An 18105-nucleotide genomic window follows, 5' to 3' on the forward strand; every position below is an offset into this window, starting at 1 on the left:
GCAGTAGAAAGCCAACTGAGTGTTTTAATTAAAGTAATAATAACATTACATTTGGGTCTTGAGAAACATGACTCTGGCTGCATTGTGGAGACTGAATTCGATTAGCGCGAGGGTCTACAGAGGAGTACCAACTAGAACTGTCGTAGCTCACATTAGGAAATAATTAACTGAGCCAAGGTGGTGAAAACAGAGAAACAGGTTATTGGGATATTTTAGACACAAAATAAGCAAGACTGGATTAGAGCACACAAAGAGATGCCAAGTAGGTATTTGATCTACAAAGTCAGACCTGTGTTCTTAAACTTGAATCCTCATTATCAGGGCACTGACTCTGCACTATGCACCCAGACACACAATGAAATGACATCATGACCAAGGATGCAACCTTAGAAATCCCAACATATAAAACAAAACCTTGTTAGAGTCAGAAGAGTCTGCAAATGAGACTAAGAACCACCAAAAAGCTATAAGGAAAACAGATGTAAAGACCCACAGAACCAAAAATCTGAAGAGAACGACATCAAACATATTGAATGCAGCTGACAAGAGCACTGTCCATTTGATTTGGTGACGAGGTCACTGGTAACCTCAATAGTATAATTTCGATGATGTTATTAAGAGGTAGAAACAAGACTGGTGCAGGCTGAGAAGGGAGCAGTGCTGGAAGAAGTAAATGGAGAGAGTGTTAAGTTTGTGTTTCAGTTTGGGTATGGAGATGAGGAGGGGGGCAGCAGAGACCGTTACTTTTTTTTTTTTTTTTAAGCTGGAGAGACGTTAGTGTGTTTACAGGCATAGTAGAGGGAACTAGGTGACAGGAGGAAGGTATATATGAAAAGAAAGAAGGGATACTAAGATGTGAGAACATCTAAGAAAGCAGAGGTGGTACAATGTTGCACAAGGGATACTAAGATGTGAGAACATCTAAGAAAGCAGAGGTGGTACAATGTTGCACAAAGGTATGATTTAGGTCTGCCGTGGGGAGAATCAAGTCTTTTCTCTGTAAAGTAGGGAGTGAGGAACCTGTGGAGAGACCTGCATGTTACTCAATGTTAATTTTATCCTAAAGCAATAAAATTTTACTTATATGAGGCCTTTATAGGATAACAGAAATACTTTCCTTTATTGCAGCACTGGGCACATAGTAAATGTGCTATATATATATATTTGCCCATTTTATCCTCAAAACAATGTTATAAGCTTATTAGTTCCTTCACAGATGGGGAAACTAAGGCACAGGAAAGTGAAATGATCTGCCCAAGGTTAATGGCAGCACAAGGTATTCAAAATCAAACCCTGTCTGTAGAGCCAATGCCGAATTAGTATGCCATAAGGCCTCTTGGTGGCTTGAGACTGCCCCTACCCCAGTGTACCTCCACTGTCCTCACAGAATGATGGGTTCTCCCGACACTGAAGATCCTAAGTCTGGGACTGCTGGGATGAGAGTTACGTTGATCCCCATGGTAGCCAATAATAAAAATATAAATTAATGGCTAAGAAGCCTCAGGAATAAGACTTCATAAACTGACTTTTGTAATCACTGGTTCGCACTAGTGAGAAAGAATCCCAAAGATTTCTTTTTTAATCTTTCAGCTCTTATTTTCTGGGACTACAACTGTCCAATAGCACTAATGTAGCATTGCAATTCATCTACGTATGTGTGGATCTCCCTCACTAGATCTGGGCATTTCAAAGGTTGCCCATGTCTTTCTTCTCCATTAAAATACGTGCTCAGTGCCTACTATGGGGCAGCTAATCCCCTAAGATAGAGAATAAATAATTCAAATAATTCAGAGACTAAATAAGCCCAAAGTTGTCATAGAAGCAAGGGTAAAACTGAGGAAAGGTCAGGACAAAATCATTTAGGGCCTAATAGGCCATGAAAAAGAATTTGGATTTTATTGTTTTTACCAAAGGAAGCAATTAGTATTAAGCAGAAAACAGACATGATCTTATTTATGCTTTAAAAGTGTAAAAAGTCAGGGGCACCTGGGTGGCTCAGTCAGTTAACCATCTGCTTTAAGCTCAGGTCATGATCCCAGGGTCCTGGGATCAAATCCAGCATTGGGCTCCCTGCTCAGGGAGAACCTGTTTCTGCCTCTCGCTCTGCCTGCCTTTCCCCCTGCTTGTGCTGTCTGTCAAATAAATAAATCTTTAAAAAAAAAAAAAAATTGTAGTAAGTCATAGGCTGTGAAGAACGTAGAGTTCAAGAAATACAGCAAGAAGACCAGTAAAGGCTACTGTTCAGGTAAGAGGGGATGGCAACTTGGAGAGATTGAAAGATGGAAATAGTAAGATGTACAAGTTTGAGAGAGACTTAGGAGGTAAGTCCGAGCTTTGAAAAAGAAGCAAAAGCAATTCAAAGGAGAAAAGACAGTCTTTTTAAAAATGGTATTAAAACAACTGGACATCCACATGCAAAGAAAATGTTATTCCAAAAACCATTAACTCAAAACTGATCATAGATCTAAATATAAAACTCAAAACTGTAAAACCTCCACAAGACAACACAGAAGACCTAGGCAACCATGGATCTAGCAAGAAGTTTTTAGATTGAGCACCAAAAGCATGATCTGCCATAGGAAAAACTGATGAAGTAGATTCCATTAAAATGCAAAACTGCTGCTTTTCAAGAGACACTGTTAAGAGAATGGAAACAAGCTACAGAAAAGAGAAGATACTTGGAAAACACTTATCTGGTAAAGGACTGGTATCTAAAATACATAAGTACTCTTATAACACCCTAATAAGAAAAACTAATTTTTTAAATAGGCAAAAGATCTAATCAGGCATCTGGCTAAAGACGACATAGAAATGGACAAGAAGCTTATGAAAGGATCCTTGATAGCATATCACCAGGGAGCTACAAGTTAAAATAACCAAACCACCACACACCTATGAGAGGAGCTACAATCCAAAACACCAACACAAAACACTGATGAGGATGTGGATGTGGAGCAACAGGAACTCTCATTCACCGCTGGCGAGAACGCAAGATGGTTCAGCCACTGTGGAAGGCAGTTTGGCGGTTTCTCACAAAGCTAAGCACAGTCTTACCACAAGACCCAACAATCACACTAACTAGGTATTTTTTGAAATGAGCTGAAAATGTCCACAGAAAACTTTGCACATGAATGCTCACAGCACTTTATCTGTAAGTGCCCAAAACAAGAAGTAACCAAGATGTACTTCAATAGATCAATAAAACCAGGGCATATCTAGACAGTGATAAAAAGAAATATGTTATTGTGTCACAAAGAGATGAGAAGGAACACTAACCGCATATTGCAAAATAAAAGAAGCCACTGGAAAAGACTATATATGGCACAATTCCAACTATATGACATTTTGGAGAAGGCAAAAATACCAGCACAGAAAAAGATCAGTAGTTGCCAGGGATTGGGATAATGAAGGATGAAAAGGTGGAACAAGAAGGATTTTTAAGGACAGTGAAACTCTCCTATAAAATACCCTAATGGTGGATATGGGACATTATGCATTTAGCAAAACCCAAAGAACTGCTTGACACCATGAGAGAATCCTAATGTAAACTGTGGACTTTAATGTATCAAAACTGATTCAGCTTCAACAAATGTACAAAATAAATGCCAAGATGTTAGTAGAAAAAGAGGGAGGGGGAATCAATATAGAAACTCTGTACCATTTGGTCATTTTTTCTGTTAACTTAAAACCACTATAAATAATGGGGTGCCTGGCTAGCTTCGCCAGTAGAACATGTGACTCTTGACTGCAGGGTTGTGAGTCTGAGCCCCATGTGTGGCATAGCCTTTACTTAAAATTTAAAAAAAAATAATAAAAATAAAAACCCACTGTAAAATAAAGTACATTTTAAAAAGTCCAAAAGCAAACAACTGAATTAATGAATAATGAAGATACTGTATATGGGAGATGAGTTAGAGATGACTCCATGGTTTTTCACAAAATGAAATAAACAGTGGTGCTCCACTGAGATACGGGAGACTAAGAGAAAAATAATCCAGGATCGAACACTTTACTTTTTTTAATTATCCAAGTGAATGTCAAGACTGGAGCTTTGAGGAAGGGCTGCAGACAGGAGGAGATAAAGATTTGGGCAGAGTTAACAGAAGTATTAAGCCATGGTAATGGATAAGATTATCTAAGGGGACACCTGTTTGGCTCAGTCAGAATAGCGTGCAACTCTTGGGGTTGAGTTCAAGTCCCATGTTGGGTATAGAGACCAAATAAATAAATAAATAAATAAATAAAGTGTAAAGGGAGAAGAGGTTAAAAGAAAAGCTCAAGGACTGAGCACTGAACAAATCCGAAGTAGGATGAAAGAATGAGGAGCGACAGCAACTAAAAAAGTAAAGGCAGGGAGGAAAACCAAAAGCATATGCTGTTATGGAAGTTAAGAAAAGGGCATTTCGAAAGTTAGAAGTGTTCAACTACACTAAGTTCTGTTAAAAGATCAAATAAAAAGGCACAGGTAAGTGTCTAATGGATTTGGCAACAGCGAGGACCTGGGTGACTTTGACAAGAGCAATTCTAGTGGTATTACATGCAAAAGCCAGATAGGAATAGACTGAAAAATAAACAGAACTTGAGAAACTATAACTTACTTACTGAGTAGACAGTAAGAGTGAACAGAGACCGCAGAAGTTAGAGGGTGGGGAAAGAATCAAAATTCCTTAAGATGATACAGGACTAAATAACTAGATACACTAAGGATCCAATAGAGAGGGAGATTTGCTCATAAAAAGATAAAGTACTAAAGACACAAAGTCCTTGACAAGATACAAAAGATCCATCCAGGATGTGGAGGACAACGATAACAGCAAAAGACTTTGCAAAGAGGTGTACAAGGGTAGAAGCATCTTCATTATCACCAAAGCTTGGGAGACGCATAAAATTTAGTACGTAGATGATCAACAGGATTAAATGAACCAAATTAAACAACTGTAATATAGCTTAGAAGTCTCCATTATCTGTGAAAAGACACAAACCAATTTGAAGTCAAATTCAAATATTTAAAAATGCTCAGTGACTTTCAGTTTCCAGTCCAACAAGTAAAAGCTGTCATTTCAGAGCACACAACAAGAAGAGCTAAACTGAAAATCAACACCTCCTCTTCAATCCATCAGAGAACCAAGGTTACAGGACCAACCTCCAGCTCCAAAAGTGAGGTACCAGGCAAATACAAGTATCAGCAGCTTACCAGGAGAAATCAACACTGGAGCCCGCTGGGTAGAAAAACGTAAAAGGAACTGACTAACTGCTAGCAGTTAGTCAGAGAGTCAGAGACAGAGAGCACATAAGCTTGAGAGATTAAAAATTCCTGGGAAATCAATCTTATGGGGCCTCTTACATTTCCATAAATTTTATCCCCAGAAGCCCCACCAAATTTGTAGGGTATTGAACAGAGAAAAACCTCCTCTACTCCTGGAGACAGGAGAAGGAAATATACCCAAAGCATATGGTTCTCTTTAACAAAGGGCTTCCCACAAGGAATATTATTGTACCAATTCTAATAAAATGGAGAAAGGGAAGTATCCAAATCAGGCCTTTTCTAGCCTTCATGTTTCATACGAGGAAAGCAGGGCACTTGAGAAGGTGAAAGCCAACAGCAGAGTCTGCTGAAAGACTGACACCTAATGATAGGACCACAAAGCACTTCCCCTATCCCCACACCTTACCCACTATATCAACAAACAATTAGTGAAAGAATGGCAAGGCTCGGATTCTGTTTATAAAGTTTCTAAGGAATCCCAAAGAAAACAGATTGCCCCCCCCAAAAAAGCACATAGAGGTAATTTCAGCCTCTGACACATACAGATAGAACAAACAGTAAACAGACCAACACCTAGCCACATCAACATAAAACCTCACTATAGACCTATTTGTCTAAGTTCCTTTTCCAATATAGCATGTCTAGCATTTAACAAAAAATGGTAAAGCATCCTAAAAATTAAAAAACAAAAACCAAAACACATGCACACACAAAATCTGAGTATCAAAGCAAGCATCAGAACCAGATTCAGATATGGCAGATATGTTTGAACTACTAGACCAACAATTTCAGATAACTACTAATACACTAAAAGCTCTAGTGGAAAAAGGGGTAACATTAAAAAACGGATGGGAAAGAATCAAAAAGAAATGTTAGGACTCAAAATCAAAGTCAGAAATGAAGACTGTACTTAATGGGCTCATAAGTAGACTGCACATAGCCTAAGAATCAGTGAGCTAAAATGACATGTCAATAGAAACTTCCTAAACTGAAAAAAAGAAGGGAAAAAAGGAATATCCAAAAGCTATGGGACAATTTTAAAAGAGGTAACATATGCACAATGGGAATACCAGGAGAAGAAGAGAGAAAGGAACTAAAGAAATACTTGAAAAAATAATGCCTGAGAATTTTCCAAAATTTATGACACCCTAGAGCACAGATCCAGAAAGCTCAGAGAGTATGACGCAGGATAAATCCAAAATATCTACACTTAGGCATATCACATTCAAACTGTAGAAAATCAAAGACAAAGGAAAAATCTTGAAAGAAACCAGAGGTAGGAGTGGGGAGAAGAAGAAACGTGACCTACGGAGGAATAAGGATAACAATTACATCAGATATTTCTTCAAAAATCATACAAGCAAAAAGACAGAATGAATAAAGTGTTGAAAGAAAAAAAAACCCTACCAATCTAGAATTTTGTATACAGCAAAGGTATCCTTGCAAATGAAAGCAGAAAAAGAAATTTTCTCACACAAAAATGGAAGGAATTTGTCAGTGGACCTGCCTTGAAACAAATGCTAAAATAAGTTCTCCAGAGAAAAGAAAGTTTATATAAGTCATGGGTCTATACAATTTCCTTTTGGAAGAGCATCAGAGAAGTAATTTCAAAAGGCAAAACAAAATCTTTTTAAAACTCTAAATTGATGTTAACACAGTTTGTTCAAAATGAAAGCTACAATATTTTGGTTGATTAGAGCTTAAGGAAAAGTGAAATAAAGGACAGCAATGTTATTAGGGATAGGAGAGAAAAAGCAGAAATACTCTATTATCAAGATACCTGCACTATCCATGAAGTAGTATGTATTATCTAAAGGTAGATTAGTTATAAATGTATACTGCAAACTCTAAGGCAACAACTAAAAAAAACAATTTTAGAAGTATGCTAAGAGAGCAAACAGAATTACACGCAGTACTCAAGATCAGAAAAAATAAGAGGAAGGCAAAATAGATTTTAAAAAAACAAAGACAATGAAAAGTTACAAACAACATATTAATCCAACTATATCAATAATTGCTTTAAATGTAAATGGCTGAAAAAGATCAATTAAAAGACAAAGCCTACCAAGAGGATTAAAAAAAAAAACAAGACCTACTTTAAATATATAGATATATGTAGATAAAAGGGGTCTATCAGAAACCCACTTTAATTATAAAGATATAGGTAGACTAAAGTAAAAGGATAAAGAAATTATACAATAACAACAGTAATCAAAATAGAGCTAAAATAGCTTAATTTCAGGAAATGCCAACTTTATAACAAGTACAAGTTACCAGGGATAGAGAGAGTCATTACCTAATGAAAGGATCAATTTTCCATGAAGACATAACAAGTCTTAATATACACTGGCCTAACAATAGCACATCAAAATATATGAGGCAAAAACTGATAGAACTAAAACAAGAAACTGATTAACCAATCTATTACACTTAAAGACTTCAACACTATTCTATCCCTATCAGTAACCGACAGATCCAGCAGGCAGAAAAAACTGAACTGAACAGCACCAATCAACTGGACTTAAGTTGACACCCAAAGAAAACTTCATCCAACAACAAACTATGCCTTCTCAAGCTCACACAGAACACTCACCATGATCAAGGGCCATAAAACACATCATAAAAAAATTTTAAAAGAATAGAAATAACACTAAGTAAAAAGTCAAACCATGGTGGAATTAAACAAAGTCAATAACAAATAACAAGTATTTACAGGTAGATGGAAATCCCAAAATACCTGGAGAACATATTTCAAGATAACACACTAGTGTTAAAAAAAAAAAAAAAAAAAAAAAAAAAAAAAAAAAAAAAAAAACTCAAGAGATATTTTAAAATATTTCAAACTATAAGATGAAAATACAACTTACCAAAATACTGGGATAGTACAAAAAACAATGCTTAGAAAGAAGAGCAATATAAATAAGGCAGGTAGAAGAAATAAAAATTAGAGCAAAAATCAATGAAACTGAAAACTGTAAAATAGGGGGAAAAAACTAAACCAAAATCTGACTGTTTTGTCAATGAAATTGATAAATCTCTGGCCAGGCTAACAATTAAAAAGAAACAAGGAACAACTAATATTACAAATGAAAGAGGGGTCATTATAGCCAGTCCTTTGGACATTAAAAGGCTAATAAGGAGTATTATGAACAACTCTATCAACACAAATTTGAAAACTTAGATGAAATGAACGAAACCAATCTGCCAATATTTGGCAGATACAATCTGCCAAAACTTACACAAGAAGAAACAAACTGAATAAGGTTATCTTTATTAAGAAATTTAATCAATAATTAATAACCTTCACAAACAGAAAGCACCAAGCACAAGTGGTTTCACGGGTGAATTCTACCAAATATTTAATGAGATGATACCAACAAACTGAACAATTCCTCATTCATAGACTGAGGCAAATCTAATATCAAAATCAGACCAAGAAATTACAAGAAAGGAAAATTAAAGATCAGTATCTCACTGATACAAAAATATTCAGCAAGACCCAAAGAACTATATGACTCAAGAATAAACCTTGATGATGTCTATCAATATTAGTTCATTAAGTACAACAAATGTGCCACACAAAAGCAAGAGGTTAATAAGGTAAACTATGGGAGGAAAACAGGGTATATGTTACAGGAGGGGAAAACAGGGTCTCTGTACTTTCTGGTCAATTTCCCGATAAAACTAAAAATGAGTTTTTTTAAGAGTCAACTTAAAAATGCATACTAAGTAATATACCCCTCTTATCTACTTTAAACACCTTTGTTCTATAAAAAAAAAAAAAAAAAAAAAAATGTTCCTGAAATCATGTGTTCTTTCTGGTAAAAATGCTTGGCAATCAATGGTGCAAGAGAATTCTTTCCACTTTGACAGATCTTTCAAATGCCATCTTTGTTGCTCAATGATTATGTGCCCTCAGGCAGATTCTGAAACCTCTGGGCTTCTGCATTTGTGCATGAACTGAATTAAAAAAATTACCTTTCTCACGGATCAGTTGGATTAAATTGGGTAAATATATATAAAGCAGCTGGCCAAAGCTGCATAGAGCAGGCATGTGTGTGTTCTTTTCTCCCTCCTGTGCCCTAGAATTCTAACTCAGGTAGGGTAACATACCCAATTTCAAACCAGTATTTCTCCAACAAAGGTCAACATGTACCCTGTGAGGTACATGCAACCTTGTACCTTACAGGAGCTCAATTTAAGAATCTGGGTGAAAAAAGCTAAATAACTGATCATTTAAAATGCTGTTATGCTAAAAAAAAAAAAAAAAAAAGCTGTTATGCTAAAACATTGCTCTAGCAGAGTATCCCACTACATTTCAAGAGGCATCATAAGACTATGCCTTCACCAGAACTCAGGCCACATTCTTAGATTTCCAGGGTGGCTACTTCACCATCTTCTGCTGCTTGGGATATATCCCAAACCTTTCCACTGAAGCAGCTTTTTGTTTCTAATTTTAATTATGTTACTAAACCAAAGTTGATTTTCTTCTCATTGTCAGTCACGTGTCAACAGTTTAGCTCCAACGGGCCTGGTTACCCTTAAGTTAGCAAGGACAAACTGAAAAATAACATTTCACATTATACAAGTCATTTAAAATGGAACTGATAGTTAATCTGAGTCAGAACTAAGCAAGCAAACACTGGAAGACCGTATTTTCTAAACTGTGACTTCTCAAGGTCTTAGGTATTAAGATTTTTTTTCTTTCCCACTGAACTGTACATATTTGCCTGTACATAAAGACTACTAGACTAATCTTTAGATATGAAATATTTTGCATATCACTATGGAACTTTTTTGCGCATAAAATTAGGCACCTTACTGGATATCTAAGGATAAACAAAGGGACATGAGTGCTCTAGGGCCGAACAGGCTCAACAAACCTGTACTGTGTTGTCACACCTTAAGAACAACGATAAACAGAAGCATGTTCAGAGAAGATCTAAAAAAAACTTTAAGGATTTCAAAACTATGTTACATGAATAAAGGCAGTAAGATGGAGGTGCTTCATCTATTTAGAAATAAAAACAACTACAAAACGGGCTTGAAATTTATACAGTATTACAGTCATCTTAAAACATCTGGAGGCTGGCATAGTTGAGCCAAATCAGACTTGCTTCATGTTGTCCAGAACTAGGAACAACACAAGGAAGCAGCAGAGTACAGATCCCTGAGCTCGCAGTCAAGATACTTGGGTCCTACAACTGTGTATCCATTGTGTGAGATCAGAAATACAGGAGATATTCCTGGATATTCATTCCTTTGTATATAAAACAAAGGTGCTAAACTAGATGTCTCTGGTAATTTTCAAATAAAATATGATATGGAAGCAAACCCTGGATCGACTTCTCACCATTAGGGCATCCTGAACATGAAATCATCTGCCTCATGAAGTAGTGAGTTCTCGCTCAGGTTCACGTATCAACATTATCATTTGCTCTACCATAAAGATGAAAGTGGAGCAGATATAGCCAACTATTTTAACTAAACACCCAATGTCCACAAGCTAGTGTTCTTATAAGAATTAAGACAGGATGGAAGATTATTGTGGTATCTATGTTACCATCTATTGAATAGACTATACTAGTATTTCTAGGGGGGAAAAAAAACCTAAATCATTTTTCTAGATCATTTGTATTGAATATTGCATTTTCCTTTGATTCTGATATACTAAATAGTATATGCTAACACTTCACTGTGAACCTACTTAATATTCCTCAGAGAATAACAGCATAACATTTTTCTCTAAATGATTTTATATACTACCCAACATAGTTTTCAAAGCATTATATAACAAATTCCCCCAAGTTATAGCATAAATGAATGCTTTTAAAACTCAAATTAATTTGTTTCTCAAGCCAAGATAAACATTATTCAGTACAACTGTTTTTCTAGGTTCTAGATATCATGTAACCAAAACAGGCAAAATGAAGCCAAGCAATAATCCCATGGAGTATGTACTCAACTTTCCATACAAATTATAATATTTTAATAGTGCTCAGAGCTTAAGAAACCCTAAATTGAAAATGGATGATAAACACTAAGAGAGCACAGGTAAAAGATACCCTGAAATACAGGAGGCTTAAGTACACCAAAGGTACAATGTCTGTGGATATATGTACCTAAATGCACTCCAAAGTCCTACAAAAACATATTTGTGGTTCATCCTTTTTTCTGGGAGAGATTTTTAGGAAAAATTACTTTCCTAATTCCACACCTGTCTGAAAATCTAAGGATATCTGTTGTAGTTGGACTTTACCATCAGACATTTTATTGAACACATTTCACATTTTTCTACCTATGCCAGACCTTACCTCTTGAGTAGAGATCCCTTTGATCATAATTCCTGAAAACTCCGAAGCATACTTTGAAGTTCCCTAACATTTACCGCAGTAATCTAATTACCTTAGAGGATGCTAGTGGAAAAGAATTCTAGAGCACCTCTATGCTTATGTTTGAAAACAAAAATCTTTCACATTTTAGGACTATATTAATATGCAATCTTTTTAATGGGAAATAAAAATAACTGAATAGAAAGCAAGCAATTGCTTAGGACATCTAAGCACTGACATTTTGCTCAATTGTTTCAATAAGATCTGAGCTCATATTTACAATAAATTGTAAGGTCAGAACTTTTGTCAGCCACATTGCTTATGTGACATTCACTTTTTTAAAACAAAAGATATTTTGTCTCCTCACTAAAGAACAAAATCAAAATTTTATACTACAGTTAATCCAATGAATGATGGTGAATAATAAGCCTATGTTCTCATACCTCAAAGATATAAAGGTAAGCCATTTTAACATTCTGTAATGATTTTATTTTGAAGACAGTATAGGGAAGAGTCCACATAATAAAAATTAAAGTGTTTAAAACTCTCATTTCACCATTATCTTTACAGTATGTTTGAAGTTTCTGGTACAGAATTTTTATTTAAACCCCCCACACCCCAATCTTTTATGCATATATAGCTAAGGCTGATAATTTTTTGTATTCAAGTAAAAAAATATAGCCTTCCATTGGAATACATCTGTGAAATCTTTTAATGGCTTTAATTCTAAAAACAAAATTTTATCCACAGAATCTCAACTCCTTTTCCAAACTTACCAGAGTAATAAAGCCAAGAATTTTAGCTTCCTTTTACCCTCCAAACACAGTACTATTCTAAATCATAATTTCCTTTTTCTTTATTTTTTCAGAGTGTTTCTTTGGGGAGCCAAATGGTTTCATTTTAATCCACAAGTTGTCATTAATTCAACTTTTATTTCTTGCCTAGGACCCCATCACAATGTTTTTAATTTTTGGAGTCCACTTTTTACATATGTTTTCTTCTAATTGAAAGAGAAACCCCTCTTGCTTCTAGCAGACTATGCATAGAAAAGGTAAATTGTTCCAGTGGCTTCAATTAAAGTTTATGTAGCTATAAAGAATCATAAAAAACAAGTTTCATCCTTTTCCATGTTGTCCTGATAAGGTTAAAAGCAAGAGTCTCTCAAGTCAAGATTTCTCCTTCTATGATTATCTGTTCGAATAGAACATTAAAATATAAAACATTTTTCTTCTCTTGTTAACAGCTCTTGTGAACTGGATAGTTCTCCAATCAGCCAATATTTCCAAATGTTCTTTTTCTGGGTCGAGGATTTTTCTTTTATATGCTATTTTATAAGGAGTTATATTTTGATCAGTCTCACTTTAAAAGATTTGACCACATTATTCCTGATATTTACAATATTTCCTTGAGAGTTTTAATGGTTTGCAAAATGGACACACCAAAACGGCATCTAAAGGAAAAAAAAAACAAAAAAAAAGGAAAGAAAGAAAGAAAGAAAGAAACCCACTTCTGGAAACAAAGATGAAGCTAATTAGGAAAATGGAAAAAAAGACTAAATAGATCACCTATTTCAATACATTTGGCACTGGGTGACCCAATAAAGAATCATTTTAATTTAACAGTTTGTTGAGAAATTTTTTTCAAAAAAGATCAACATACACAAGAATAGGATATATATTCAGAAATACTTAGAGGAAGACACATAAAATTAAAATACACTTAAAAATAGTTGTTTTCATTGTCTACTCCTGAAACAAAAATAAGCCATTTATCAGTAAGTGCATTTTTTTCATGGAGAAAATATTTATTAGTTTTCAAATGATCACATAATACAAATATTACAGAATTAGTCATTCTAGAAAAAAAAATTAGCTTATACTAATAATCATAAAATAAACACTGAAAAATATAGGTTGCATAGTGACACGAAATATAAAAAAATCTGAAAGGAAATGTATCAAAATAAAAGTTTAAATAAACAAATCAGTTCACATTAATATACAAAAATTTTCACTTTTAAATAGCTTTTAGTAGCATGAGGTGAATGGAAATGCACTTACATTTCTTTTGCACACTTTAAGGAACAGAGCTAAAATTTAATCAAAGCATGAGGTTAAGAGATTAAATCACTTTTCATCTTTAAAGCTGAAACAAAAGGCTAATAATCGCACAGGCCATAAACTGGTTGGTACTGTGGTTCAGAGTTCAACTTAATTTCCAAACAAATTTCACTTTCATTTCCCCTGAGTCTTTCTAAAATGGCTGGTATGATTTAATTTACGTGTTTGTAAAGACTGTCTTATTCATATTTAACAATAACATATCAAGCATAAAAAGCTATAATCATTCATGGGAATTCAGAGCTCCCTATGGATATTTTAGTTCAAATTTAAAATTCTTTTAAACTTTTAAGTACTATACAAAAATTTATAATTAACGAGGAAAAAAACAGGTCTCATGGAAAGAAAAACTAAAGGCCAGGTTATAACTTAGTAAATGTGGTTCCTAAGACCTTCAAGATCCCTAAAACATTTTAGATGCTTCCTAACTCTACAATTTCTATTCCTAAAAAGTATACCAAATAAAACAAACTGGCAGCATCAGGTAACTTTTAGAAACTTCTTTAATAGCTTTTGACTGACCAGTTAATAGGTACCAAAGAGAAAAATAGAAGTATTTTGATAACTCCTTCCATTTGGGAAACGATTTTGCAACACTTATTCACATGTAGAGGCTTATTCTAATACTACTAATTGCCTTTGCTCAATAAAATATTTCTTCATTTCAGTATCACTCAAACTTAGAATGCCTTCAATGCAGAACAATACCTCAAATTTAATAGGTATTTACTATTTTAGAAGACTGACCAAGCTACTTTGATCTCAAAAGACGTCTCTTTTCCTTCATGCTAGAATCTTTGTTGTTTAGACAAATAAGAATTAAGGCTCAAGACCAGAGAAAAGATAAGCTAAAAGACTGTATCCTAATACTAAAAGTAATTTGGGAATCATTAAAAAGTTCACCTTTTATTTACTAGTTCTTTTCAGTGTCAGGCAACAAAAAACAGTTTCAGAAGTTTTTGGGATCTCCTATAATATTTTTTAAAAGGGGGAGGTGGGGTTGCCTGCATCATTAAGGTGATTTTCAATCCCACAAATCTTCTAAGTGAAACAGAGAGCTGCTTTGAAAAGAAAGGAGTCTCTCATACTTCCTCTATTTCAGTCTTCTGAATAGAAAGGAATATTTGCATGGCCATGTAAAACTCCAATCTCAAAAAATTATTTCATTATTGAGCCTTTCCATTTCCAGACCAAGAGTACACCAGAGTAAATCTTAAAGTTTATAAATGACAAGATCAGGTGGCTCTCTCATCCTTGTGTCTTCTAGATATATTGCATGGCTCCGTTCACCACTGCCTTCCAAACTGCAGGTGCTGCATGTGTGACAGATATCATCCATGAAGGCTCTGCTAGAAGAATTCCTTTTGCTGAAGTAGTATGATGTTTACCAGTTGAAAGAAATCTGGGCAATTAAGAGAACAAATAAACCGGTCTCCCATTATCAAGATACCTGGAGTCACAGAAGGAATCCACCAAGGAAAAATGAAAACTTGCCAAAGATACCAAAGTTCATGTTCTACCCATTGTAGATGATTAAGAACTTCCTGGAATCAGATCCTACCCTTGGCATCAAAGAAACTAAGAGAAAACCATCTTAATGCCATGGGAAACATCTAGGACAAGGCTCTTTGCCACAAATAACATTATTCTTAGGGACTGGAAAACTACTTATGAGTATATATTTAACATAGCTTTCAGGGATAATACATCCTGAAACTTATAATCATTCACATTTATCTTATTAAAGAATGAAGCCTCAATTTGACAGTAAAACCATAATGGTACTATCATCATATCTTCTAAAAGATCTAATTAATATGAAGTCCTAAAGTTTGAGGTAGGAAAAAGACCAAAAAGTTCTAACAGGTAGGATATCGCCTGGACATCAGACTGTGTAAATTAGGAGAGTTCAGATGTCCAGCTTGCCCAAAGATGAAATACAAAAACTTCTTAATTACTGCAATATAAAAGAGCATTTAGAAGTCCACTAATACCATTCAAGGTTAAAATGGGCAAATATTCCTTCTTAAAATTCCTGTGGACTACACAGGCAGTCACAAAATCTAGTGCCCCCAAATCATCCACTTTGCTTTAATTATCTGGAGAGAAAATTAAATAAATTGTAGGTCTCTTTTTTTGAATGGGCACTAGTTAGCATTCTTAGAAAAAACAAACAGATTGCAGCCCCACTTGGTTCTTATATGAACCCAAGGAGTATACCAATAGAATTAAATGGGCAATGGAAGGACACTCCAATCTATAAATAAACCCAAGTAAATAATGGAAAGCACCCACTTGTTTATTATCCTTTCCCACTCTCTCCAGAAGCTGGATATTCTGCCTCCAAGGGTTCAGTGGAGAAAGTGGACCCCTGACGTCAAAAGCTCTCCGTGGTCTTGGCTGTATCTGTGGTTCTAGGATCACTCCTTGCACCTCTGGTAGGAGAGAAGCACTGAAATAGAGAGCTGAATATAGATTTAAGAAAAAATTCTTATTAAGAAATTACATTCTCTGGTCATTTGAGTTTGTAATGACTTATCCTCAGGACAAAAAGGAGCTACCTTTGGGCATACTTTAGTGCCTTCTTAATTTGAATTTTAGAAATCTGTCACCACAAATGATTAATTCCTCAGTAACTATTAAGAAGGGACCTATCTTGGTGTAAGCCATAACATACTCTGTGACAAACCACCCAACTTCGAGTGGAAGACTGAATCAAAAATGATTAAATTATGACTAGAAACAAGAGTACAGTTGTCTTAAAGGGACAGGGGAAAGGCACTCGACCTCAGGTATATCAAAGGAGGAGTCCCAGTTAGTTCTTCTGTCAAAGAGAAGAAGATGGATTGAAAACGAGAAACAGAATAATCAAGCATATTAACAGAAATACTACTAAACTTTGGGAATTGTCTAAGAAGCTGAATTTGTTCTCATTTTTAAGTCTTCAGTAATTTAAAGAATTAATCAGACTACAGTCCCATATTACAGCAATACAAAGCTAAGCCTAAATTTTATCAAGTTACAACTACTGTCACTGAAAAAGATTTATTCTTCAAGCACTCATATTTAAAAGTTGGAGGCTAGAATAGTGGACATCGGTAATACAATGTAAAAATCTTTTTTAAATGTATGATCATTTGGTTTTGGGTTAAGAAGGACCAGGAAATAAATCATTAAGGGCTACAATGCAGAAATTAAAGCAGTAAGACATACCCAAATAACAGATGATGATAAAGATACGGGAAAATAGTTCGTTTTATTATAGGAATAAGGTAAATAAGAGAAGGAAGCTCAAAGCACATAGCATCTGATCAAGGAAAAGCTGAAAGGAGAATAAGATAGGCAGATATGTATTTAAAGTTATAGGGACTGCAGAATAAATTTTAATAGTGGAAAACAGATCAATCATACTTTGTGGTACAGAGTTGATACATCCCTATTAAATTTCAGATCTTATCCTAAATAGAAAGGTGCTGCACATTTCTGTTGTATAGAACATAGTCACACTATACTATTTCAGGGACATGTTATATATGGGAATAAATTAAGAAAAAAAAAGCTATCAAATAATTTCTCTCACGCCAACTCATTATCAGAAGGGTTCCTTACCTGTTAGTGGAACGAGGACTGTGCTCTCTTGTTCTCTATCAATCAACCAACAAAGGTTATAGTCTCAGCACTAAGAAGGTAGCAACCGACCAAAGTTAGTGTTTTAAGGCCTTCACTTCCTCCTGGCTCTGCCAGCCAGTTTGGAAATATACCAACAGCTGAAAAGGAATTGTTATGCCATTACCTAACAACATTTAGACTCCAATTTTCTTAAAGCCTGAAGAAGAAAGACAATCTAACCCTTCTGCTTTAGGAATATACTCAATTCTGTACAAGTGAGAAATAAAAACAGTTTGGACTAAGAAAAGAACACCTAAGAAATTAACCACCAAATCTGTGATTTCCAAAATGTAAAGAAGGGGGAAAAGAAATCTAAAAGACGTCAAGGGGGTGAAACTGCCACCTAGCAAGACGTATCAATAAATAACTACGGAAGTACTCTACGAGACTGCGTGGCAGCTAATTTTTTACTTTAAGTTTCCAACAAATTTTAAGTCCTAAAGTCTGTTAGTTTTGAAGACTACACTTTTTGAACAATAGCTTACAACAGTATTTTACAGTGCAATCACACTGAGGAGGTCTATGAGGGATGATGAAAGGAAAGGAGTACAAATTAGAAAAAGATCTGAATACTAAATATCACAAGAACTGTACTCTACATATTTTCAAGAGTCAAAAAAAAATTTTTTTTTAATTCCAAATAGATTAACAAAGAATTCCACAACTGGAGTTCTTAAGGGGTGGCTTTTTAACAGATGAGAAAGGCTTAGAATTAGTA

The 18105-nt window shown here is 34.9% G+C and overlaps 1 protein-coding gene across 7 annotated transcripts in view; it reads right to left on the reverse strand.

Moving 5' to 3' along the window:
* The window catches only part of TSC22D1 (TSC22 domain family member 1), a 141521-nt gene that overhangs the window by 93053 nt on the left and 30363 nt on the right, over positions 1-18105 (reverse strand). Inside the window, exons 2-3 of one of the 7 annotated variants that reach the window (XR_009347130.1) lie at positions 16014-16183; positions 13189-15120 (exon numbers count right to left, since the gene is read on the reverse strand). The exons of 1 other annotated variant lie outside the window; for it this stretch is intronic. Coding sequence is in view for 2 of the 6 variants with exons in the window: in XM_059144832.1 (XP_059000815.1) it covers positions 15103-15120; positions 16014-16170 (175 nt within the window). In the remaining 4 variants the exon portion in view is untranslated. Of the gene's footprint in view, positions 1-13188; positions 15169-16013; positions 16184-17327; positions 17486-18105 lie in introns of those variants that run through there. 5 more of the 7 variants (XR_009347131.1, XM_059144832.1, XM_059144833.1 and 2 more) reach the window with 5 other exon arrangements.

Source organism: Mustela lutreola, chromosome 13, assembly GCF_030435805.1.
Source record: "Mustela lutreola isolate mMusLut2 chromosome 13, mMusLut2.pri, whole genome shotgun sequence".
Lineage (NCBI taxonomy): Eukaryota > Metazoa > Chordata > Mammalia > Carnivora > Mustelidae > Mustela > Mustela lutreola.